This window comes from Rutilus rutilus (genome assembly GCF_951802725.1).
Source record: "Rutilus rutilus genome assembly, chromosome: 17".
In the NCBI taxonomy this organism is placed as follows: Eukaryota; Metazoa; Chordata; class Actinopteri; order Cypriniformes; family Leuciscidae; genus Rutilus; species Rutilus rutilus.
In genome coordinates, this window is record NC_140230.1 from 10,622,647 (window position 1) to 10,649,439 (window position 26,793).

A 26,793-nucleotide genomic window follows, 5' to 3' on the forward strand; every position below is an offset into this window, starting at 1 on the left:
AAAGCCTTAAAGCCTTTTCACCCAAAATTGACAATTCAAAAATGTTCACTCTTCGGCCGGAACTTGACTTGCGTATGCCAGAAGCCAATGATTATAGCTTATAAAGTTTTAAATATGGATATTTTTCTTATAAAAATGCATCGCTTCACTTCGGCCTCTAATAACCCCCTAGAGCCGTATGGATTACTTTTATGATGGATGGATGCGCTTTTTCGGGTTTCAAAAACTCAGGCTCTACTCACTCCTATTATAAAGCTTGGAAGAGCCAGGATAGAGATATATATATATATATATATTTATTTATTTAACTCTGATTGTGTTTGGCTGAAAAAAGAAACTCATCTACACCTAGGATGGCTTGAGGGTGAGTAAATTATGGGATAATTGTTGGGTGAACTATCCCTTTTAATGAAAGATAAGATCTAAGTGCCTACCGGGTCTGTATTCCTCGCGGGCCGCATTGATCTGGATCTCAGTCTCAGCAGCGATCTGGAGTTTCTGTGTGACCTCCTCTGCCGTGCGTTTGGTGTTTCCCAGCACTATGATGAGGCTCTCGTCATCCACCAGGGAGCCCTGCGTGCTGGTCAGCCTAAAAAGTAGATTATCCTCCAGTTCCTTCATTTTACGTTTATTGGCCGTCACATCCTCTAGCAGGTCGGTCCGCTCCTTTTCCAGTTCCTGAAAATCCAAAAACATCACATAGTAATTTCTCACCACACACAAACAGCTTTAAGTAAAGTCACTATTATATATTCAGTGCTTTATACAATACAGGTTGTTAAGTAATAAACAGGGAAACAACTATGTAAAGTCATCAATTATAAAAATGATTTATTCAGCTATAAGCAGCTCTACAGAAGACAAGTATCATTATTCAGCTCAAGTCAGTACAACGTTGATTCAATTCAGGTCAAACATGTTCTTTACAATATGATTACATTTTTCACAGACATAAGTGTGATTAACGATTTAACTGCCTGTTTTCTTTGTCACCTACAGTGTAAGCTTAATTACATATACACATTAAAAAGTCATCCAATTGAATGACATGAAAGATTTAAATTATGAAAATAGTTTTCATAACATATTTTTACAGCCCTGATTCACTTTAAATTCATGCAAATATTTTTGGAATCCAGCCAAACCAAACCAAATATCACTTGCTTAGCAAGGTGAGAATGAGAGATGGGGGCAGGACTCATTCGCAGAATAAACAATAGGTTTACATAGTAAACATAAAATAAAACCATCCGAGCCGGTGAAAAACAGTCAGGGCAGACAAAAGCCAACAAAATGGGACCTGGTGCAGGAAGGCGTCGACATCTACGTAACCACAACAAACAAGCAAAAGACAGGGAGATTAGGTAGGGAAGGAAATAAGGAGGGTAACGAAGGAAAGCAAGTGGGGCAATTGAACTAATAACAAGGTAACAAGGGGGCAGGGCCAAGACGAGAGACAGACAAGAAGAGCACAATGCACACAAACATAAAGGACATAGCAAGACTGAAGTGTGCATGGCAAAAAAAACAAAACAAAAACAAAACGATGTATCATGTGCTCAAACAGAAAACAATATGCAAGACTGACAGAATGCACAGAGCATGGATGTCAGAACCCCAACACTGAAACTGAACCAAGACTAGACCGAAGTGTCAGGATCCAGACACCATGCATACCAACACACCAAACATAACAGACACAAGCCCACACAAACAAAACCAAAGCTGTGTGCTCACACATAACAAGACTAATAGGGGTGTCAAGATCCCGTCACCATAGATCCATGGAAAAACTAGAACAGAGGTGACAGAACCCTGACACACATTGTAGAAATATACTGTAATAACAATTTATTGTTTTAGGTTACACTTTATTTTAAGGTGTCCTTTTTACAGCGTAATTAATTACACAATTAAAGGGATAGTTCGCCCAAAAATGATATTTAACCCATGATTTACTCATCCTCAAGCCGTTCGAGATGCATATGTCAATCTTTTTTCAGACGAACACATTTTCAGTTATTTTAGAAAATGTCTTAGATCTTTCAGTGGCTATAGTGTGAAGCTATGGGGTCCACCTCGTTCAAGTCCCAAAATGTGCAGGCATCCTTCACAAAAGTAATCCATCCGGCTCCAGGGGGATAAACGAAGGCCTTCTGAGGGTAATCCGTGCGGTTTTGTCGTAAAAATATACATATTTAAAACTTTATAAACGAAAATAACTGGCTTCCAGTAGCGGTCGACGCGCGTTCACGGAGATGGATGCTGGGATGCACGTAGAAGTGACGTCACGGGACGACGCTTCCTATGCTACGTCCTACGTCATACGCCAGCATCCATCTCTGTGAACGCAGAGGACATTTTATTCTAAAATAACTCAAAATGTGTTCGTCTGAAAAAAGATTGACATATGCATCTCGAACGGCTTGAGGGTGAGTAAATCATGGGTTAAATATCATTTTTGGGCGAACTATCCCTTTAAGTATGGAGTAATATCAATTAACCACATGCATTTATAAGGTTTGGGTCTAGTTTGGGGTTGGTTGAATGTACTAATTGACTGGTATTACCATAGTAAGTACATGTAACATGTTGTTACATGTTGTAACAAAGACGTTGTGAAATAAAATTGTACTGTTTTATTATTCTAAAACATTAAAATGTGATTATGCAATAGTGATATATTTCTATCCTAAATTATTCTTTTACACATATTTTAAATGATCACTTAAGTGTTAATAGTTTAAATTGTTTCATCATATCAATGAAAACATATTCATATAAATAAGATTTATTAATTGATATGATTTATTGAAAGATGATATCTAGATTTAATATCCAACAATACTATTGATCTGCCTTCACTGACACCATTATATGAGAACTGAACTGAGCTGGACGATGACATCACGGTCTTCTCCGGAGCGGCTATATATATATATATATTATAAATATATATATATATATATATATATATATATATATATATATATATATATATATATATATATATATATATATATATATATATATATATATATATAGTATATAAATAAACTAAATTAATAACTTTTTACAACAAAAATGAACCATCACTGAACTTACTTAAACTGGACTTTGGAACATCAAATGGTCTGTCAACAACCATTTCCTGTTTCTACTCTTTCTACTAAAAATTGTTGTCTGTCAGAAGTACTTGAGTGGAAATGTTCTTTAGAAAATATGCAGTGCATGACCATTTATATTTTTCAATGCAGTGAAGTACGCCTTCGATGTAAAACGTTGAAATAACATACCAGGGAACGTCAATCAGGCTGCTGAGCCATAAGGCCTGAGCAAACTGCATGATTTTACAGCTTCACTAATGTGAATGTGTGTGATAGTATATTATGCAGCCCATTTTGCTCAGTTAGCTTTCAAAATTGTATAGTACTTGTCTTTTTTCCCCTGCTGTCCAAATGTCCCTTTTCAATATTAATAGTCTAAAACGTGGTTCCCCATCATGCAGACACAACTAACTAGCCTGAAGCTATTATAATTCAGACTGGTGCTGGGCTGGGTGGCATGTGGATCTGTACTCTTATTATACTGAGTGTAAAAAGGCGACACTTAGTCAGGCCCTTATTCCTGATTGACAAATCATGTCCAGCAGTGAATATGTTCTGAATGGCACTTTAATTTTCGCTACCTGGAAATCAGCAGGCTCCATCAAAGTACATCTGACTGTGCTAGTCTGAAATGTGCCAAGACTATAGCGATTATACATAACAATGTGCAGCATTGCAAAATTCTGGTGCTTTGATTTTCAGGTGTTTCTTCAACTTGACATAAAGTAGCCGTGGGCTCTAATTTAAGGTGCTATGTACATTTCTTCTATATCAAACACCATAAAAATCTCACAACACCAGCAATGTTCGCGACGATAAGACTTGTTTTGAATTATGTTCATCTTTCATTTAATTTTGAGAATAAAATTTGTTAGGTTTAGCCTTACACAAGAAAAAACAAACAAACAATACTAGCCTTGTATGTTACATGTATTTGTATTGTTTAAAAGCAGCTTTACAGAAAATCATAATGCAAAAATTTATAAAATATCTTCATGGTTTTAGATTAGAGCTGGGCGATAATATAGGTTCCTACAGTATTAAGTATACAGTATATCACTTTACACGAGTGTACTCTATGTATGCAGATAAATTTGGATATAAAATATATCCAACTTTATAGAGAGAGCTATGCAATAATACAGTTTACATTTTTGCAATTATATAAACAATCATGCAGCCAAGATTTGCTATATAGTATATATTGCTTTATGTGAGTATACTGTATGTATACTGCCATTAGTTTAGCTGACGACCCTGCAGCTGACCTAATGGCACTGGAAGAGTTGCGTCAGGCTGAAAAGCCATGCAGATAGAACATCTCATCTGTGTTATAAATTAAACATCCTGGTGAACCAGTGACTTATTTGAAAGGACAGGTGGAAAACTAGGAAAGACCAGGTGACAGCAGGAAAGACTGCATGGGGAATGGGTGGTTAGTCACCCTCCCTTTTAGAAACCTGGAAGCCCCAGGAAGCAAGAGAAAAATAAGACAACCCGAAGGCCCTCCGAGAGATGGGTGCAAGATGGGCCAGCCAGGACGAGATCACAGGTAACCACAGAAACGGATAACAACAACGAGAAAATCCTCCAGAAGTTTACGTGTGGATTGGAGAAGGTGACATCACATAAGGGGTTACACATTCATCAAGGAAAGATGAAGCGTACAAGGCAGACAGACCAGCATGCTCGCACTGCACAAGCAGGTCAGACGAGAGGGACCCAAAGCTGGGATAATAACCACAGTGCAGCAGGACCCAATGGTGCAGGGATGTCTGAGGAAGACGAAGGAAGCACCATGATGGAAATGGTACTCAACGTAGACGAGGTCACCACCCCACCAGAGACACACTCAACAAAGCCAATGACAAACCACCCAGGGAGGCAAAGCAAGATCAGTTCATAAACACCACCCATCTTTATGCACCCTTGAATATGTATACCAACTCCTACTCCTTAAAACTCCTAAATCCGTGTAATGAGTAAGCAGATATGAGTGAGAGTTTACACATTAAATACTTGCATTTTATTTATTTTTTAATACAATTAAACTATTTACTCCACAGTGATGAATCCTAAAACAAGCTACAAGGTGCATTGCCAATAACAATACCATGTCACAGTGTCTGGTTTTGTGTACCCCGGTTAACCACTAGAGGTCCCCTTCCCCCACGGTGTCATTCTCTCATGCACTACATTTCCCATCATCCTGTTCTGTCTATTCATTGTTCATTGCACACAGCTGTTTCCCGTTACCTTGTTAGTTTCTGTGTATTTATACCCTTGCTGTTTCAGTCCTTGTCATGGAGTCCTTGTTGTATGTCACCCTGCTTTTGGAAGTCTGTTACGCTTGTCTCTTGTTTGTTTATTGTTTTCGGATTGCCTTGTATGGTATTTGACCCTTGCCTGGACTGGATTTACGATTACGAATAACCCTAATAAATGCACTTGGATCTTACCTGTTTGCGTGTGCTTCCCGTGACATACCATATATGAAATGGACAAAATGTTGTTAAAAAAAAAAAATAAATAAATAAAGTTGTGTGGATGTCTCAATTTCATTTTAGTATATTGTCCATAAACACCTACACAAAAGCAGCCTCACAAACATTTTTGTCAGATCCTAAAAATACACTATTCACCCTACAGCCTATAATAAATAATGACCTAAACAAGAATACTGCTAGCTGACTCACTATTATTGTTGATGAATGGTGGTTAACAAAATACTGTTCTCAATTTCAATAAGACAATGTATCAGAGACATAAAAAATAAAATAAAAAAAAATAAAACCTTTTAGCTCAGCAGGGAAGACATAAAAGAACTAGCTTAAAGATCTGCTAATTGTCTTAGCCAGTTGTGCACAATGTGTAAACTAGCTGTTCTGACGGTAACACTAAGACGTTATAGCTTGCTAGCCAGCTACACCCGCGCTCACAAATGTATAAAGCCAAAACTGATGTAGTCATAGAGCAAAGCATGCATATATTTTATTGCAGTGTTATCACCATAATTTCACAAACAGATAGTTTGTCCAACACTTGTGTTTTTGGCTCAGTTTTATCAAGAGGTAATGGGTTCCTAGACTCATGTTTTGAAAGCAGTTCTGCTTACGCAGGCTCTAGACTCACTCACTCATCTCTCTCCCTCTCCCTATCCTCCTCACCACCACCACCACTATCATCATCAGCCATGGGAGCTGATGAAGGTTCTGCTGCTGCAGAAAACATATCTGTCTGCCTGAAGGGCCTGTTTATTTTTTCACGCAATTTCTCTGTGACTCTGTTTCTTCTCCATCTCTCTGAATATTCTGCGCACACAGAGCCCAAAGGGGGAGTTGTTTAAAGATATGACTGGGCCAGCCCAGTGTCAATTAAGAAAAGAACCAATGGGCCGCTGATCTACGTGTTTCATGGGCTGGTCTGTCAGAAAAATTAAATCCTACACTGACTTTATTTTTTGACAAATGCATTACGCCGGCAAATACCCCAGTGCCGTCAATTAAGCAAAACAAAACAAAAAGAATAGGCCGCCGATGTGTACGTTTTATGGGCCATTCAGACAAAAAAAAAAAAAAAAGACAAAAAAAAAAGATGTAACATCCCAGCGGGCACATCGGCCCAGCGGGAAAGTACCCTGTCTGCCAGATGGCCAGTTCGCCCCTGCCAAAGGCAAATGATCGGGCAGAGTGGCAGGAACTTGATGCTGAACTAAGCCAGCTGTTGGAGCTTTCATTGCTTGGAAGAATTCAGAGCAAGCTCCGCATCTTTGGTGAAATCATCTCTGAGGAATGCAGGAAGAAATTTGGAGAGGTCAGGTAGAAGGAGCCCACAGTTCAAAGGAAGGGAAGGAGGGAGAGGGAGATTGAACAGCTAACCAGGCTACAGCTCCACCAGAGCTGGAGAAAAGCCAGACCTCATGAGAAGGCCTAAAGGAGCTGTGGGATGACCTCAGTCAAAGACTCTCCAATCTGAGTAGAGCTGAGAGAATCAGAGGAGGAAAAGGAGGAGAGAGAGAAAGAAGAGGGTAGCTTTTTCAGAGATCCATTCAAGCACGCCCAAAGATGGCTGAACGAGAAGACAAGCGGCAAGCTAGACATTGCCAAGGAGGAGCTTGAAAGGTACATCAAGAATCAAGAACCAGTAGAGTGACAACAGACAAGCCACGACACTCGGGTCTCCAGGATATGTACCCTGCCCAGCCCCTCCCACCTTGTCGTTTGATACCACCCCTCCTAAGTTCCGAGAGGTGGAGGAGGTCCATAAAAAAGCAAGATCAGAGTCAGCTCCTGAGCCAAATGGTCTTTCATTCAAGCTGTACAAGAACTCTCCTCAGGTGGTAAAATGATGAAAACAGCTTGGAAAAAGCAGCAGATACCAGCAGTCTGGCAGCAAGGGATTGGTGTGTTCATTCCCAAAGAGCAGAACTCCAATTCTATCAGCCAGTTCAGGAGCATTGCCTTGATAAATGTAGAGGGTAATGTGGCCATTAAAAGTCTGCGAGTTGCCCATATCCAAAGTCAACAGGTTGGACAGCCTAGCCAACAATTACATATGGAAGTGGTTGGGCCTACTCCGTTGCTTCTCAGATGCTAGCCTTTTTGGACAGAACATGCTCGAGCTCCCTATGAAGTCCATCTCGCTAGGGTACAAGCAAGATAAAGCATGCCTCGTTCTGGAGATGAAGGACTCCCAGGACCCCCTGGTAAGGAACACCAAAGTCTCCATCCACACAGGCCAAAAGTGGAAGGTGCAGGACGAGGTAAACCATGCCATCTCCAGCCTGCAGCATAGAGAGGTCATGGGGTTGGTGAAGTATCCATACATACTTCCATACTGGACGCGTAACGAAAAAGCGAATAGTTCGCGTCAAAACCATTCACATCAGCCGCAATGCAAATTTGCGACGTCTGTGACGTTCAGAGCTTCAACATTCCAAAACTTTCACGCCGACAGCTGAGAAAACATGGATACTTCATCATCATCATCCAGTGAAGACGAACTTTTCATTTTCTTTAAAAGACAGAAAAGAAGGTTTTGGGTGCACCCAATCTTAAAGAACAGAGAGTCTGAAGGGGAGTACGCTAATGTCCACTTTTAGTTTCCTTTTCCTCTCTCCTTTTTCTCACATAGGTGTCCCTGAGGTTTTTTTTGCATCTTCAACTAAACACAGTGCGTTTTGTAATGTCAATACACATTACATGTAACACACGAAGTAACAAGTTAAAATCTAGAAACTGTAGATATCACACAAGGAATGTATAGTATACTAAAAGCAGCCCTAAATAGTCTCACTACATTTAGTTACATTTTCAAAGTAAACACTTTGTCACTTTCTGTCTCTATCTTTGACGATAATAGTGTTAGCTTTCGATCCCAGATGTAGTTTAGCCTGCTAGCCTACACAGCACAGGACTATACAACGACTAAAACTATCACACAACATACAGTCATGATAACCGAGTTGGTTGGCAATGCTACGCAAATTGTTGTCCTCGTAGTATGTGATTGGCTGAAGCTTTTTCTGTCGCCGCAAAAGTAAAAAAAAAATCTTTGAAAAAAAAAGTTGTTTTTTCGCCGCAGCACATTCGCGTTCGGTGTGGAAGCACTCATTACACAAACAGCTGATCAAAAAATAAAAACCATCGCGCAAATTATTCGTGCGTCAAAATCGCGTCCAGTGCGAAAGGACCTTTAGACTGGGGAACATCACCACAGTTCTGGTCGGAGTCAAGAACATTCAGTGGAAGTCCATGTTGGTGGAGGAAGTCACCAGGGTTGAGAAGGAGCGCTTCCACATTAAGGCAGTGTCCCTAGGTTGACAAGGTGCCTGGACCCGATGTGTCACAACGGTGAATAAGCGCATTATCTGGGCAGACATCTGGAGAACTCCACAAGCCAGACTCAGCTTTCATATAAGGGCAGTATACGATACCCTCCGAACCCTTTTAAACCTCTCCCAGTGGTTTGGGGACGAGATCGGCCGTTCCCTGTGTGGTAACATTAAGGAAAGCCTTCAGCACATCCTCTCTGGATGCAAGTTTGCACTGACACAGAGATGATATAGGTGGCGTCATGATCAAGTCCTGGATAGGGGTAGGGTAGCAGAAAATGTATTGTCTGAGACGCCAAATTTTCACTGTCATCTTTTGTCAGACCAGGTGACATCTACCGGGTTCTGAAAATTCACAAGAAAGAAATACCTTCCTCAAACCCGGGGGGAGTGGCAAATGTTGGTGAACCTCAAAAAAGCAGCTGGCCTTCCCAAAAGTGATAACAATAACCACTCTCCAGCCAGACATCTTCATGTGGTCAGCCGAGGATAAGAGAGTCATCATCTTTGAACTTACCATCTGATGAGAAGAAAATAATACAGCAGCCCATGAAAGGAAACAAATAAAAAAGTGTATTCCGAGCTGGCAACGGAGTGTCAGGAGGCAGGCTGGAATGCCAAGGTTTACCCTGTGGAGGAGGTTGGATGCCGGGCTTTCTCAGCAGAGCAATGGTGCAACTACTCCATGAGTCGGGCAATGGTGGGGGTAAACCTGCGCAAGTAGTGAAGGAGCTTGAAGAGGAGACTGAGAAAGCCAGCTATTGGCTGTGGCTCCCGGAGGAAGGAGAGCAGCTGGGGGCTAATGCCCCAATAAAGGCAGCGGCAGCTCATCACCCCCCACCCTGCTGGGAGATGGATGAGCTGAGCTGGTAAAGGCGGCGAAACAACGCTGAACGGTGGCTACCAAATGACGACCCTGCAGCTGGCCTAATGGCACCGGAGGAGGTGTGTCAGGCTGAAAAGCAATGCAGGTAGAACATTTCACCTGTGTTATAAATGTATGCAGCTAAAGCATTACCTATACTGTATATCCATCAACCATTTGAGATTTGCTATATAGTTACATATCGCCATATAGCACAATACATACCGTTTAACGTGATTGTACTCTATGTATCCGGGTAAAATTGGATATACTTAGGGTGTACTCACACTAGGCACGGTTGCCTTGTACCGTGCCCTGGCGCAATTGTCCCCCCTCCCCGCTCCCCTGCTGGTCTGCACTCACATTGTACTTAACATTCCGGGCCAGAGCATTACAGAGCATACCCTAACTTTATGAAGAAAACAGGAAGACATTTTTTTCACTAATAGACTATTATATTAGATAGACTATATAACAGACTATGCCACACCGCTATGTATAGTACATGCGTACTATGCCTGAACCACGCTCCCAACTCAATCATCCACCTCTTCCATGCGGGCCAGGGAGGGTTAAACGAACCGCGCCCGAGCACAGTACTGAGCGGTCACACTAGTCAAACGAAGCAGACTTTGGGGGTCAAACGTGCTCAGGCGCGGTTCAGATTGCCTAGTATGACTAAACCCTTAAAGTAGTAATACATTTGACTTCTATAATAAAAACAATTTCTGAAGGTTTTTTAAAAATATATATTTTACTTGAAAAATTACAAAAATATACATTAAGAATGAATCAATGTTTTGCACGGAATGGTTTTTGCAGTGCTGAAGAAGAAACGACAGAGATTTGTGAGATAAAGCCCTTGAGTCTCTATGTTGAACGTTAATGGTCTTTCACAGTACAGAGATTCACAATTCACGCTCTTTGTCCAGTGACCCTAAAAATGACAGAAGTGCTCTCTCCCTCTTGCTTGCTCTTTCATAGAAACAACTCTGGGATGTTAATGTTTAGTTGTTGTTGTTTTTTTCCTCTAAGGACCGTAGGGACCTTCATGAGGATTGAGGAACACCAGGCTGAATAAATCGCGTCTTTGAATGCACCACCAGAAGGTTTGCATAGCCTTTCCTAATGCATAACTTAAAACTTAACATTGCATGATTATCTAAAATTACAGTACAATTACCATACAAATGTGAGGAAAAAAACAAACAGTAAATTTATCTTACAAAAAACAGTGAATTACAATGATGACTTAAACAGGAAGCAGAAGCCATTGCCCTCTGGTCACTTTGACTGAACAAATGCTCAAGTGGTGAGTAGTATTTTGGCAAAGGGCCACTTACATGCCTTTCAGCAAGGACTAATGGGTGAACGTTACATCCCTAATTAATATTCATAAGCCAAGCTATAAAAGTATAACAGTGCCCCCAACACACATTTCTGATCATTCCCACTCCTGTTTTTTGCACATAAAAGGGCCCATACCTGTTTCTCGGTAAGAATAACTCTGCCCAGTAGCTGATCTTCCAGGCCCCTCATAGTAACGGTGAAGTCAATAATGGATGTCCGTGCGCTGATCTCAGGAGTGTATACTGGATTGGGCAGTTTGGTGGTCACATATAGACGGAAACCCTTCATTACATCCACTTCTTTATCACCTACTTTCACCTGATGGCATGAATGAGTCACAGATCAGAATTAAAACTCCTCTAAAAAAAAAAAAACCAACAACAAAAAAGCTACTACTACTACTACTACTAATTTATATTATATTATATATTATATATTTTATATATATATATATATATATATATATATATAGATATATATAGAGAGAGAGAGAGAGAGAGAGAGAGAGAGAGAGAGAGAGAGAGAGAGAGAGAGAGAGAGAGAGAGAGAGAGAGAGAGAGAGAGAGAGAGAGAGAGAGAGAGAGAATAAAAAAATAAATACAAAAAAAAAAAAAACATTAGGAGAGTAAAAACACACTATCTCAACCCCCCAGGATCGAGTTTGGACACCCCTACACTAGAGGATGACAGAGCCCCATAACTCAAGATGCTTCTAAAGAATAACAAACATTTGAACATCAGAAGAGCCTTAGAGAGAAGTTAATGACAAGCTAATAATAGCTGTGTTAATGACCTTCCTAACATAAAATGTGTTGGTGAAGTTGTTTAAAATAATATGCCAATTATCTCAACGGGGAGTAACTAATTTTATTTCCGTGCCAATTAGTGGAAATGGACTGCACGGTTGTGATGTGATTATGCAGTGGTTTGACACTGATAAAGCGACGTCTCCCATTCGGTCTCTGCTATAAAAAAAATTACAAAAAAATGTGATCAGGTGTTTGCACCTTTGTATTTATAGAGCTGAGTAGTTAAACTTGTCAGAGCTCTCACTGCTGCTTGCTATTTCCACTTCTTTTTTGAACGTGTGAAGCAGCTGCTGTGTGTGATGAAGCAACGTCACATTTTTCAAACGACTGGATTTTTGATAATGAGATCAAGGAAAGATGCCCGAAAGATCACGACTGTCACTCACAATTGTGTCCCACACTAACACTAAACAGCTTGAGCAGCTGATGTCATCACCTCGACTAGGAGCTGAAACAGCACAGAGATAGCACTATATCTTTTTTTAGGTTCTTAATTATGAACTATTCTTTCAGAGTACTTGCTATGTCCTGCTTGTCTATGATTCTGTACGCTTTAGATTTCTTTCCGAAAAAGTATAATAAAGGACAGGATGTTAAATACAATTCCAATTTGTTTTCTCTATATTTAGTTATGTAAATAATGAGGAGCAGGGGTTCTGTACAAATGTAGAGAATTTTCTCATTACGCAAACCAATCTCGCTCATTTCCTAGCAAAAATGTTATGAAAAATATGGCAACATGTCTTTATTTTAAATCACTGGAACTGCTGAGGACAATGATGTTCCCTTTAATGACAATTTCCCCATTTACTCCCAAGCATACACTATATTTGTTTATATATGAGAACTTTTGATAGTAAAATACAGGAGAAAATACATTCAAATAAGCATTATGTTTTTGGCACTATGAATAGGGTACAAAATGAAACCTGAAACTCTTTAGAATAAGTTAGTGAAAAAGGTGCATAACCTTCAGAAAATGTTGATTGTGAGCCTCAAAACTCCTCTTTTGCTTATTGAGCTAACAATACCTTATATGTGGACCCAGTCTTGATGAAGTTCTTCTCCAGGACATTGTCCAGAGCAGGATCCAATTCCTCCCCAACATCCTCTATCAGTAGGGGACGCCCTAGAGACAAACTGTCCTCTAGGTGGTTTCTGAAGTACTTGTGATTCAGTGAGGTGATCTGTGAAAACAGCAGGACCTCTTTACTGACCCAGATCAAGTTCTGTTACTGGGGAAAACTATTACCAGAGGAGGAGGTGATTTGTTATGAGGTGAAACCATTGAAAAATGTGTCTGACCTCTTCAAAAGAATTCATGCATCAATGCAAGCAGTGCATATTCAATTAGATTTCAACATGATTCACACGAATATGAATGTTGAACTTTTAAATCGGCAGATGTTTAATGTATCAAGTTATTGTACATTTACTTGTAATAGCAACACTAAAAAGTATTAAAAACAGCAGCTTCTCAGTGATTTCAGTAACAAGCTACTTGTTATACCATGCTAACTGGATGTCTGTGTAGCATTTTATGTTTGGTTTTTATCAATATATGCTACTGTTTGAAAAATGTATTTAAATGTAATAAGGTTTTTATTAGTAAATGTAATACCTAACTACTTCTTTTTTCTTTTCTTTTTTGACATATGTATGCAACAAATTAAATAATGAACACTGATGAACCCCACTGTGCAAAATCATATTGTTATTAATGTACAAGTCATTCATTCTGAGTGGTCACCTGAAGCTCATTCTTGGATTCTTTGTTCTTGATCCAGATCTTTCCCTGGGTCTGGGGGTCAACCAGCAGGGGAAATCTTGCAGCTTTTGTAACAATAATCCCATTTTGGATGGACAGGTCATCATTGGGCAGCCCCTGTAAGTTCCATTCACTTACTGTGGGAGCATCAATCAACATCTCAGTGAGATTCAGATTGGTCCTAAAAGGTATTCGGCGGGACTTCATTTCTCTCTGCCAATCAGTGAGAAGAAGGTTGCGGAACTCCTGGTTAAAAGGCCCAGAGTAGGACAGGAAGGCTGTAGCCAGCAGCACATCACCTGAGCATGGGAAATGTAAACTTTAATAATAATAATAATAATAATAATAATAACAAATGTCATTAGTTTTAGACATTTTCTGAAGTAAATATGAGTGGTATTTCAGTTACAATAATCTTGCACTTAGAATTCTACAGGTCATCGGTGGTTGCCAGGTCACTGCTATATGGTTTTAGTGCATTGCAATGCAATTGTTAGGGTCATCTGGGTAGTTACTAGGGTGTTGCTATGGTTGTTAATTATTGGCCCAAGTCAAAGTAGTCAACCTCTTTATAATACTCTGAACCTTTTATATGGCTCGGGTTCCTTCATCAAAGTAAGTCAAAGGTATGACTACACCCGTTTTATCATTTTCTATAGGCAAAAATTGTCCCAACAGTAGTACTTGTAATAACACACTATCATGAAGACACTTTAGGAAGTTCTAGGTGGTTGCTACGGCAATGCTAGGTGGCTGTTACCACCCCAAGTCAAGCCAAGTCAAGTCACCTTCATTTATACAGTGCTTTTAACAATATAGATTTTTTTCAAAGCAGCTTTACAGTGATAATAGGAAGTTAAAGTAACAAGGATTGTTTTGTTTAAGATTGTTTTAGATTAAAGTTATTGTCCAGCTAAAGTTAGTTTTGATTGATTCACTTCCGTTGCAAAGATCATTAGTTAATAACTTAGGGGCCGCTAACACAACACCGTTCTAACAGAGAGTTATACTGCACACAAAGTTTATTAATTAAGTTTGTTTTGTTTAAATACATAATCTTAAATTTGAGCTACAATAATAGTGATGTTTAACTTAAACATAAACTCTCCTGATACAATGTCTTGGCTTTGCAGTTTCTATTCAAAACAATTATTTTAATATATGAACATTCATTCTTAAAGTGTCTGTAAAATTTCATTTTTGGTAAATAGACATATCTGGGACTGAAAGCTGATCACTTACAAAGAAGTCAACCCAATGAAGAGGCTAAAAGGAAGGGCTGAAAATTCTGGAAAAACCCTGAAGGTTTTATGTAAAAACCCACCCACTAGTCTTTTGGTCTGAGCAGCAAACTCTTTACTAAGCTGTGTCCAACGCTCCTTCTCTCCTCCGAGCCCACTGATCAGGCTAGAGGCAGTTTGCATCTTGTGTCGACAGCGTTCTGCATCCTCTAGTAAAGTCTGAGAGAGAAAGAAGGTGAGTTAAAAAAAATAAAATAATAATAATTCTGTCACTGTGCAGGCGTGTGCTTCTTCACATTTATTGACTCTTATCAAGAGTGAGATTGTCAGTTCAACTGAGTGTCATTTAATGTGATCTAAGAAAATGAATGTTGCCTTAATTAATAGACAGATGGGGTTTCTCAGGACACGTATTTAAGTGATATTAGATAAGTGTCAGTTAGTACAGAGATTGTATGCATGGTATTACCAAAAAAAAAAAAAACCTTCACTAAAAACCTTGAAAACCTTAAATCAATTTTAATTTGCATAAAGTTGTATCAAAATGTTATTGCATCTATTATTTATTATCTATTATATTCTCTATTCTATTATCAAAATGTTATTATATCTCTAGTCTATCTATCTATCTATCTATCTTTTTTTTTTTTTTTTATGTTTTGCCTTTTATTAGATATGACCATTACAGGTAGGTATTAAGGAAGTTATTGGTAGACAAAGTGGAAATGGGATACAAGACTGTCCAGAATCAAACCTGCATTAAAAGATAACATCTAGGTAAATAATGTAACTCCCGTTCCCTGAAGGTGACTGACGAATTGGGATCTCGCCTGCGAGCCCAATCACCTTTCGAGTGTAAATGGCACAACAAGCGAGACACTGAGCAGGTCCACCCACTTACTAGCTACTTGTAGCCAGTACACAGGAGGACACAGACTTTACTCAGAGATTGTAAAACCTTGCAAACGTATTAGATGTCACCCAGCCCACAGCTTTACAAATGTCTGCTAGCAAGGCACCGTACACCAATGCCCAGGAAGAGACAACACTCCAGTAGCCCAAGGGGTGCCCCCCTGTGCCCCACCCGTGCCGGCTGGTCTTGAGCTTGATCCGCCAAGACTATGGCATCCACAATCCAGTGGGCCAACCTCTACTTGGAGACAATCTTTCACTTCTGCTGACCTCCATAACAGACAAACAGCTGGTCTGAGGTCCTGAAGCTCTGCATGCAGTCCACGTGCAAGCGCAAATTGCAAACAGGACAGAGCAGATCTAGGGCTGGGTCTGCCTCCTTCAGAGGCAGCGTTTGCAAGTTCACCATCTGATCCCGGAAGGGGGTGGTGGGAACCTTGGGCACATATATCCAGGCCGGAGTCTCAGGATTACGTGAGAGTTGGCTGGCTCGAATTTCTAGGCATGATTCGTCAACCAAAAATGCCTGCAGGCAAACTGAATCGCATAGCTAAGTCTGATAATCCAAATGAGCCACCGAGATGGGCTGGGAAGAGCTAGTCAGACTTCCAGATGCCGAACAAGCAGTGTCAGAGGGACTACCAACGGTAGTGGGGCAGCGTGGGCACAGGGCCCGACCCGGAAGTCATCCCGGAGTGGGGATAGAGTGTGCAGTGCAACACCTACCTGGCTCCATGTTTTGGCAGGGGTCGCGTGAGAAGGCATTGCGTCCTCAAACCACACACCACTGCCTGCTGGTGATGGAAGAGGGGAATGATTCATTGACACCCTCTTGGGACCCAGAGATAGAGAAAACTGCTCTTATACTGATAATTTGGGTACCACAACATACATTTTAACTCAACAAAAGATTCTCCACCCAGTAACCCTTGGTAGCCCCACCATAGAGGGTAACGAGAGTGGAGGAGGCGCCGGAGCGGTTTCGGCAGAAAAAGGTGCCTTCCACGACTTTGTGACCTCCTCATACACCTCCGGGAAAAAAGGCACAGGAGTGGGACGCTGCTGTTTAGCATGCGCCGCCCCGGGATACCAATCATCCAGTCTTGAGCTTTCGGGACACGGTGGAGGTTTTCCACTCAAGCCCGATGCTCTCAGCGGCCCGGAAAAGCATGGCCGTCAGCTCTGGTCAGACTCGAACAACGCTACTCTCCCTGAAGGGGGCAGCTGAATCTTCATTCCTGGAGGAGTCTAGCCCAGTGGTTCTCAACCTTTTTTACTCCAAGGCCCCCCACCTCTCTCAATCAATACTGCAATACAGCAATATATATAAAAAATTAAAATAAAAACACTGGGTGTGCACAGGGAAATGGTCGCTGCACAATGTACAAGACTTATTTAAAGCCTGCAGTGTGCACAATGTTCTTTTAGTTTTAACTGCAATGAATGCAGAAGAAAAAGCTCTTTTCAAAGCAACCACCGTTGACGCACTGTCACACCAACACTCTCTGGAGAGCTTCCAGGTTTGTAGAATACTGCAAAGGTTGATTGAAGAGCTGCATCAAACAAAATGCTCGGCTCGAAGCTTAAGCTAAAATGAGCGAGTGTTGCAAGTTTCCTTATATACTCGCTTCACGGGGAGTGGTTCGCGATGCAAATCTCACTTGCAGTGTCCATTGGCTTGTTCTGTTTACACTCTAAGGTGATTCTGCTCTCAGACGAGATCCCAATTCATCAGTCACCAGACGTAAAGTCTAACTTGACTGACTGATAACTATGGGGGCCCTATTTTAACGATCTGAAACGCAAGTGTCAAAGCGCAAAGCGCAAGTAACTTTGTGGGCGGGTCTTGGCACTGTTGCTATTTTCCTGGCGGGATAAATGACTCTTGCGCCTGGTGCAAATCTAAAAGGGGTTGGTCTGAAGTAGCTTCATTATTCATAGGTGGGGTTTGGGCGTAACGTGAAATAAACCAATCAGAGCGACATCTCACATTCCCTTTAAGAGCAGGCGCGCTTGTTCTAAAGCGGATTCCTATTATAACGGCGGATTTGCCAGGCGCACGACAGGAGCGGTTCAAGGCCGAGGAGACCGACGTTCTCGTCAAGGACGATGGGGATGGAGAAACACACCCAAATTAACTTCGGTTAAACAGGCGTATGATAATTTGGGTAAATGTGTAAGCTAGATGTATGCTTTTATAATAAAATGTCTATCTATCTATCTATCTATCTATCTATCTATCTATCTATCTATCTATCTATCTATCTATCTATCTATCTATCGTAATAATGTATGATTTGCAAAAATAACTGCTGCGTCTGTGTGTAGATGAGAGAATCAAAGTGTATGCGCGTTGTGCACACGCTACATTGATTAAGGCCAAGCATGCGCCCTTAAAATAGCAAATGAATAACATGCGCAACGCGCCACTGACTTTAAACAGTTTTTTTTCGGTCAGTGGCGCAATTGTTTTCTAAACCTGTAAAATAGCATGAGGGAACGTTTGCGCCGGAACACGCCTCCTCTTTGCGCTGAACCGCCCCGGGGAGCGCAAGTGTATTTCTTAGTTAACCGACGTGCATCTGTGGAGGGAAAAGTCCGCTTTGCGCGGGTGCAAAATAGGAATGATACATGCGTCGGTGTACAAAGTCAATTGCGCTGGGTGCAAGATAGGGCCCTGGGTCTTACATGACAAGAGCACATGCCCTTCTTCATTTTAATTCCTAGGATACAGATGATCACTTCTTTATATGTGGAAATGAGTAAATTAAGAAAACTAATTAAAGTGTTTAAAGTCAATTCGTAAGTTTATTCAATCATTGGTTTAAGTAAACATCTGTTCTCTTAGGTATGATCAGGCCTATCGTAAATCAACCCCAAAGCATCAGTCAGTCGCAAGCTGTTAATCACACAATTATCAACTAAATTATGAAATGTTCAGAAGGCTTGTTATACATTGTGAATTGGAACATTGATGTTTGCTTCAAACCATTTATAAAGTTAGTATTCATTTTGTAGAGGCACACAGAGTACAAGCCTGAATGATTCATCTGCAAAAATGCTAATGAGTGATTTGGTATTTACTTCAGGCACAAAATGACAGCTGATTCACCATTTTTCACAGAATAATTAGAAAGATAATTGGAAAAATCTGGATTGTGGTTCATTTTATTTGGGCTACAGCTGGGAAAAAAGAAATATTCAACAAATATTTTGTCAGTGATTTATTTGGGGTTTAATTTTTTGGGGATTTAATTTTGCTGATCAAACCCAATCAAAACCCCTATTTTTAGATTATTTGTCATGATGATGAAGTAGCTTTAGGTGTGTTCACACCATGCATTAATTACCGTAATCACAAGATGAGAGCTCCAACTTGTAATAATAATAATAATAATTCATTACATTTATATAGCGCTTTTTCTCGGGCACTCAAAGTGATTTACATAGAAGGGGGGGATCTCCTCAACCACTACCAGTGTGCAGCATCCACCTGAATGATGTGATGGCAGCCATATTACGCCAGAACACCGACCACACACACCAGCTTATTGGTGGAGAGAAGACAGAGTGATGAAGCCAATCAGTATATTTGGGGATGATAAGGAGGCCATGATGGACAGAGGCCAATGGATTTGGCCAGGATGCCGGGGCTACACGCCTACTCTTTCAAAGGATTTTTAATGACCACAGAGAGTCAGAACCTCGGTTTAACGTCTCATCCGAAGGATCACGTGGCCACTGTGCCACCTGACTGCTTCATATATATATATATTTTTTTTTTTATATAGCACACATAATGCAACAGACGTTACCCAAGGTGCTTTACATACAGTAGAATAAAACACTTAATTAAAACTATACATACAAACAAGCAATAGAAAGTAAACATAAGACAGGAGACAGCTACATACTATATCACTTTCACACAAAGGGCCAAGCCACTTCAGACTGCACCCCATGCTACATCTAATAAATAGGTTTTTAACAACGACTTAAAGACAGCCAACGACTTTGCTGATCTGACAGAGTGCGGGAGGTTATTCCACAGTGTAGGACCGACTCGAGAAAACGCTCTGTCACCTTTACGTTTAGAATTTGTTCTGACAGTCACAAGGAGATTTAAATTTTCCGATCTCAATGACCTAGACGGAATGTATACAGACAACAACTCAGAAAGGTATGGTGGTGCCAAATTATGTAGTGCTTTAAAAACCAAAACAATGATCTTATAATGCACTCTATACTCGACTGGCAGCCAATTTAAGGATCTCAATAGAGGTGTAACATGATCCGTTTTCTTCGCTGACTTAATCAATCTGGCTGCAGCATTTTGTATGTTTTGCAAGCGTGCCAGAGCTTTTTTGTCAATCCCACCATACAGTGAATTACAATAATCCATTCTCGAGAAAACGACCGCTGAAATAGCTCTCTCAAAATCTGTTGGAGATACAAATGGTTTGGTTTTTGCTAAAAGCTTTAAATGAAAAAAACTAGATCTAACCACCGAATTTATTTGTTTATCCATCTTTAGCTCAGAGTCCAAGATAAAACCAAGGCTTTTAACCTTTTCAGAGATTGCAACTGCCAGGGGGGTATCTTTTAGTCGCTCGGACACTGTATGTGGGACTTTGGGCCAAAAACTATAACCTTAGTTTTCTCTTCATTTAGTTTAAATTTTTTTTGCTGCCAGCCAGTCTTTTACCTCCTGAATACAGGCTAATAGGTTACCGAAAGTATTACTGTTTGACTGTTTTACCGAAAAATAAATCTGTACGTAAACCCAAGGGGTAGCATATATAAAGAGAATAAAATAGGAGCTAAAATCGAACCCTGGGGAACCCCACACAATAACAGAGACCTCCGGGACATGCAATCTTTTACACACACAGAGACAGATCTATCAGCAAGATATGACTTAAACCACTTAAGGACATTCCCCTTTAGGCCAACCCAAGCCTCTAGACGCTGCAGCAAAATATTGTGGTCCACCATATCATATATTGGCGTTGATATTGTTGCCTTAAACGCATAATTCAGAGTCTAAGGATGTGAACAGCCCCAAGAATAACGTCACGTGTTGTCATGTCGCAATTACGATAATAACAACATGCCGTGAACGCAGCATTTGAGCCTAAGCCAGAGGTGTCCAATCCTGCTCCTGGAGAGTGAATGTCCTGCAGAGTTTAGTGCCAACCTGCCTCAACACACCGGTCTAGAAGTTTCTAGAAATCCTGAAGACCTTGATACGTTTATTCAGGTGTGCGGCCAATCTCTGCAAGACACCACTGCCCTAATCTATCTAACACAGTGATTACCTGTTTCTCCATCATGGCCTTCTCATATTCAGCCTGAACTACATCCAGCTCTGCTTGCTTAGCATCCAGTTCTGCCTGGGCTGTCTGGAGGTCCACATTAGCTATGGTCAGCCTGTTCTCCTGCACTGCCAGATTAGCCTATGGAGAAAGAGAGAGTCGTAAATTATCCAGCTGCTGGAAACCACAGGTTAATAGGAAACAAGAAAGAATTTTCCACTGAACAAAACCCCTTTTTTTTTGCAGTTGCACACAGCATTTGTGTTTGAAATTGTCACACTTTGGAGTCCTAAGTCTTTTAGTGTTTTTTTCCCCCTTTCGTTTCACATTTAATAGCCTCAAGATGTTGCTCTTGCATCCAAATCAGTTTATGAATCCAAAATGCATCTACACGTTAAAATACATTCATTTTTGTACCGTATAAAGTAAGGATTGAACTTTTAACCTGTTTTTCTTTTATAAATGTCAGTATGCATCAAGAAAAACCTTTAAAACATGATGATCATTGAATTAGGGATTCTGTGTACCTGTGCATCTGAAAAGTTTGGCATTAAGTTGATTTTTAAAAGTTACTTGCTATTACTAGTCTGAAGAAGTTAAGTATTTGAGGAGTGGGGGGGTTGCTCCTGAATATAAGAAGTATATAATTCAGTCTGTTTTCTTAGAAAAAAAGAAAGAAATACATGCACATATCTGCAAAAGGTGGTCAAGTTGTACTAGGAGTATACTATTGAAGCTAACAAACATGAAACTAACAGCAACTAAAATCTACAAGTGTGCATCTGAGGCTTCAAGCAACCAATTGAAATAAACTATTATATCAAAAGATGATACGATAATAAATTATGACCAAAAGCATGTAAAGAATAATCAATTAAAAATAGCAATTCATAAACTAAACCATAGTTTTGACAGTTTAAATGATGGCCTGTTAGTAAAGAAATCCTGATAACTTGACAGGGTTGCATCATGTGAAAAAATATCAAGTGATCTCACCTTCAAAGGAAGCACTTCTTTATTGATAGAAAAGAAGGCAGCCATTGCTTTGGTCCAGGAGCAAAGACCTGCAACATTGCCGCACACCCTCTTGGCTGATTCTATGTTAAAGTCCACCATGTCAAAGTACGGAGAGAGGAGTTCCACCACCTCCTCATTGATGGTGTCTTTGGGGAATTGCTGGAGTACAAAACAAAAGCTGGAGTAAAACAATACTGGTGTACAGATAATGTCACATATTTGAAACTCTTGAAAATGACAATATTATTTTATATTTGTTGCTCAGGCTCCTGTAAAGTTGTGAGAAGATAGAGATCATGCATGGAACCTTCTCTTAAAAGTAAACAGACAGCCTTTAAAATATGTTCTAAGACATATCAGTATAATGTATGCATATAATATATTGAACTGATTAGCTGTCAGAGCTGGACTTGTTTGTGCCAGAGTTTTACCCAAGGGATTTTCTGTCGACTAAAAACCTAATTAGTCGATCCATCTGTTGGCTTTTGAAATTAGGTTTAAGGCCAAAAATCATACTGGTAGAACTCCTACAGTGGTTACAACTACAGTGGTCCTGTTTTGTAGCTATATATATATATTTGACACTGCATATGTCTGCCGCCCACACATGCATATCAACAACGTAGTGTTCAGAAACTTGGCCCATTCTATTACAGTGGATTAATAAAAACAGAAATAGGTTTGATTAGTCACTAGAAGACATGATTACTGTTTCAATGGCACAGATTGCTTTGTTGTCACAATATTATTTTAAGCTTTTTAATGGGCTGATATGGAAGAAATAAGCCATTAATACTATATTACATAGAATTCATAGTAGAGAAAAGGCTTGTTTAATTGTGTGGGTGACAGAGAATGGGAAATAGTAATTAAAAATAAAATACCCCTGTTTTTTAGTACAAGAAACTTCGACTATATATTATATCACCTAAGGAGAAAAAATATCTGGTATTAAGACTTATATACCTGTAGACTGCCCAGGAAGTTCCCAGCTGTCATGAGTTTTAGTGACTCTTGCCAGGAGGGCATGGTGCAGTTTTTCTCAGGATCAATTTTCACCATGTTCACTCTCCTCTGGAAGAGTAACAACACACAGTCCATAATACGCATGATGAGGTGGGGCGGTCTGCCCAGTGTTCGGACCGTAGCAATGTCTGATGGCTTTATGGTCTGTTTACAGATAAACAGGGAGAGAAATACAGAAAGAGACAGAGAGACAGTGAATTAGACATCTTGTTAACATTCTGACACATGAACTAGTATGCAGCAGCTCTGTGCATAACTTATTAATCCGAGTGGCAGCTGTTATGGCTCATGGTTGACAAAGTTTAGTGCACAACAGTTTAATGAGAAATACTTGATGGATGTATCTTTATGAATAAGTAGAAAGATCATTTGAACCAGTGGGAAGGAGGGGGATGGAGCAGGAAGGTGTATGTTATAGGGTCGATAGCTGAGGATGGGTTATACAGTAAATGGTAATATAAAGGGTTAAGGAGAGTGTCAGTGGGTGAGGAAGCACATAGAAAGGAAAGTGGTAAAGAGATGTGAGATCAAACACTGAAAGGGAGAAATAAGGATGGGAGAACACAGATGACAGATGTGAAAGGACAGAAGTGAAAGATATAAAGGAGAAACAGCTGAGAGTTGTTTAAAGGATCATGACACACTAAAACAGAGATTTTAACATGATGCATGGTTTGCAACTTTATGAAAAACAATGATGGCATGTTTTAGCTTGAACATTTTATTGAAACACGATATTCTTGTCACGGTTCTGTTATGTTTGGACTTTTAGTTTGTTTATCTTCAGTCACATGTCTCCTTTGTTCTAGTTTCCCACCACTCTTTAGTCACTATGGTTACTGATTATGATTATTCATACTGTTCAGCTGTGCGTGATTAATTATCCTTGTTTGGATGTATAAGTTGCAGTCTTTTCAGTGTTCATTTGTCCGGTTATGTCGTTTACGCATGGCGATTGTGTTTGTTTGCTTACCTTGTTTTGGATTAGCTTCTGAGTGGATTATTAAAGTGTGTGATTCCTGTCCCAAGAATGATACAAGGTTACATTATGGACAGATACATGGGAAGGATGCAGTGGGCAGGTGGTGGAGTGAAGAGGTGGGGTGTGTGTTTGGGTGGTTGTATGATTGAGTGGGTGTGTGGGGTTAGTTAGAGGCGGCTGCTGTCAGACCCCTGCTTGCTACGAGACCACCTACAGCAACCCTGCCATCACACGGTCTATTTTTAAACCCTCATAGACAGCATGTAATTACACAGAAGCTGCAGGCACCGAGATGCCCCACGAACATCACACTCCTCCCCTTCTCTCCTCTTCTATGCTACCGTGTAATCGCTCCATATTGTTCCTGACCTGCAATGCTGCCTCAGCCTCTTCCAGAGCAGGCCTGGCTGCCTCCAACTTCTCTTTAGCGATGGCCTTGTCTGCGGAGATGCTGTCAACTATGGCCTGTGCTTTATCTTTGACCTTTTGAACTTCGACTTTGACCTTTTCAGCAGCCTGAGCCTTCACGGTCACCTCCTTCAACACCTGAAACAAAAATTTGAAAACGCTCATATTGTAAAATCTGTAGCATTTCATGCTATAATTCGGAGTCTGAGGTTATTAATTTATCATCTTAATGTTTCAGAGCTCAGTATTGATCTTTAGTTAGCCTGTGACTGGGAGGCGAGTCTTTCACCTAATGGATACTTTCAAACATTATGCAGCATGCCGGATTTCATTTAGAATACCATGTATTTTTAGTACTTTCACAGGGAAATTGATCTTGGATTACTTTACCATACATAAAGTTAAAGTCCCGAATGAAACAGAAGCAACATATCTTTGTTACATACACTACCAGTCCAAAGTTTTGGATCGGTAAGATTTTTAATGTTTTTAAAAGAAGTCTCTTCTGCTCACCAAGGCTATGATTAAAAATACCAAAAAAATACCATGAATAAATAAATAAATCAATAATAATAATAATAATAATAATATTGTGAAATATTATTACAATTTAAAACAACAGTTTTCTATGTGAATATGTCAAACTGAAATGTATTCCTGTTATCAAATTCAGCATACTCCAGTCTTCAGTGTCACATGATCCTTCAGAAATCATTCTAATATGCAAATTTGATGCTTTAGAAACAATTCGCACTATTATCAATGTTGAAAACATTTATCTACATTTTTATTTCAGGTTTATTTGAAAATTCAAAAGAACATAATTTATCTGAAATAGAAAGCTTTTGTAACATTAAACAGTCAGTAAGATTTTTATTTTGTTTTATTTTGGGGGAAATAAATAAAACAAATCAATACTTTTATTCATCAAGGATGAATATTAATCAAAAGTTCATTAATCAAAAGTTACAGTAAAGACATTTCTAATGTTACAAAAGAATCCTGAAAAAAAGGAACATTTTTTACACAACTGTTTTCAACATTGATAATAATAATTAATGTTTTTTGAGCATCAAATCCACATATTAGAATGATTTCTGAAGGATCATGTGACACTGAAGACTGGAGTAATGATTCAGAAAATTCAGCTTTGATCACAGGAATAAATTACATTTTAAAATATATTAAAATAAAAAACATTTTAAATTGTCATAATATTTATGTCACAATCACGCCAGACTCCACCCTCACTCAATCACAGTGCACTCCCTCTCCTGAGTACTGATCACACACACCTGCACGTCATCAGTTCAGCAATTACCTCCAGCACTTAAGCCCCACTCTCACTCATTGTCCGGTATTATTTGCATCAAGACGCTAACGCTGTGCTTACCTCTAGGACTCCTATGCTGTTTACCTGTCTCTCCAAGTCTTCCTTGTTGTTCCTCGTCTCCAGTGTGTTCTCCCGAGTCTGCCTCATTCCTGTGTGTCTCCATCTACAAGAAAATTAGTCATTCAAGTCTGTATTGTCTGGATATTCTACTCACCCACTTACCTTCACCTGCACTGCCGATCACTCATCTGGTTGTTCAAAATAAACTCTCATTACCTGCATCTGTGTGTCTGTCCCTTCTGTCTTGTAACAGAATACCGGATCACACTGATGAACACCAGCATGAGCACCCCGGATCACTTCCTTGACATCGCGGATGATGTCAGTCAGGCACTTCCTCCTGTTCCACCAGCACCTACTACTGCATACACTTCTGCAAACATTGCTGCTTCTTCACCCCTGGTAATTGCCAGTCCCATGGCCCGACCGGCGCCCTTCTCAGGATCGGCGGAGGATTGCAATGGGTTCATCCTGCAATGTTCGCTGGTCTTGGAGATGCAACCGCACTTGTATCCGAGCGACCTCTCAAAGGTAGCGTTCGTGATATCACAGTTGAATGGTAAGGTGCTACGTTGGGCCGAATCACTATGGTTCCAGAAAAGTGACATTGTCCAGTCTATCTCCAGTTTTCTTACCCACTTCAAGGAAGTTTTCGGAACGCCCACCTGGGATTCATCGATTGGAGAACGACTGCATCAGTTGAGACAAAATTCCATGACTGTGAGTGAATATGCTCTGCAATTCCGTACACTAGCTGCCGCTAGCGG

At 40.1% G+C, this 26,793-nt stretch overlaps 1 protein-coding gene across 1 annotated transcript in view; it reads right to left on the bottom strand.

Annotated features, from left to right (window-relative positions):
- The window catches only part of dnah5 (dynein, axonemal, heavy chain 5), a gene marked incomplete at its 5' end in the record, with an annotated part of 169,651 nt that overhangs the window by 20,154 nt on the left and 122,704 nt on the right, over window positions 1-26,793 (bottom strand). The window contains 9 exons of the mRNA XM_084435539.1: window positions 435-678; window positions 11,291-11,473; window positions 12,996-13,151; window positions 13,715-14,031; window positions 15,057-15,192; window positions 21,204-21,341; window positions 22,197-22,376; window positions 23,184-23,387; window positions 24,595-24,771. Coding sequence (XP_084291665.1) covers window positions 435-678; window positions 11,291-11,473; window positions 12,996-13,151; window positions 13,715-14,031; window positions 15,057-15,192; window positions 21,204-21,341; window positions 22,197-22,376; window positions 23,184-23,387; window positions 24,595-24,771 — 1,735 coding nt within the window. The remainder of the gene's footprint in view (window positions 1-434; window positions 679-11,290; window positions 11,474-12,995; window positions 13,152-13,714; window positions 14,032-15,056; window positions 15,193-21,203; window positions 21,342-22,196; window positions 22,377-23,183; window positions 23,388-24,594; window positions 24,772-26,793) is intronic.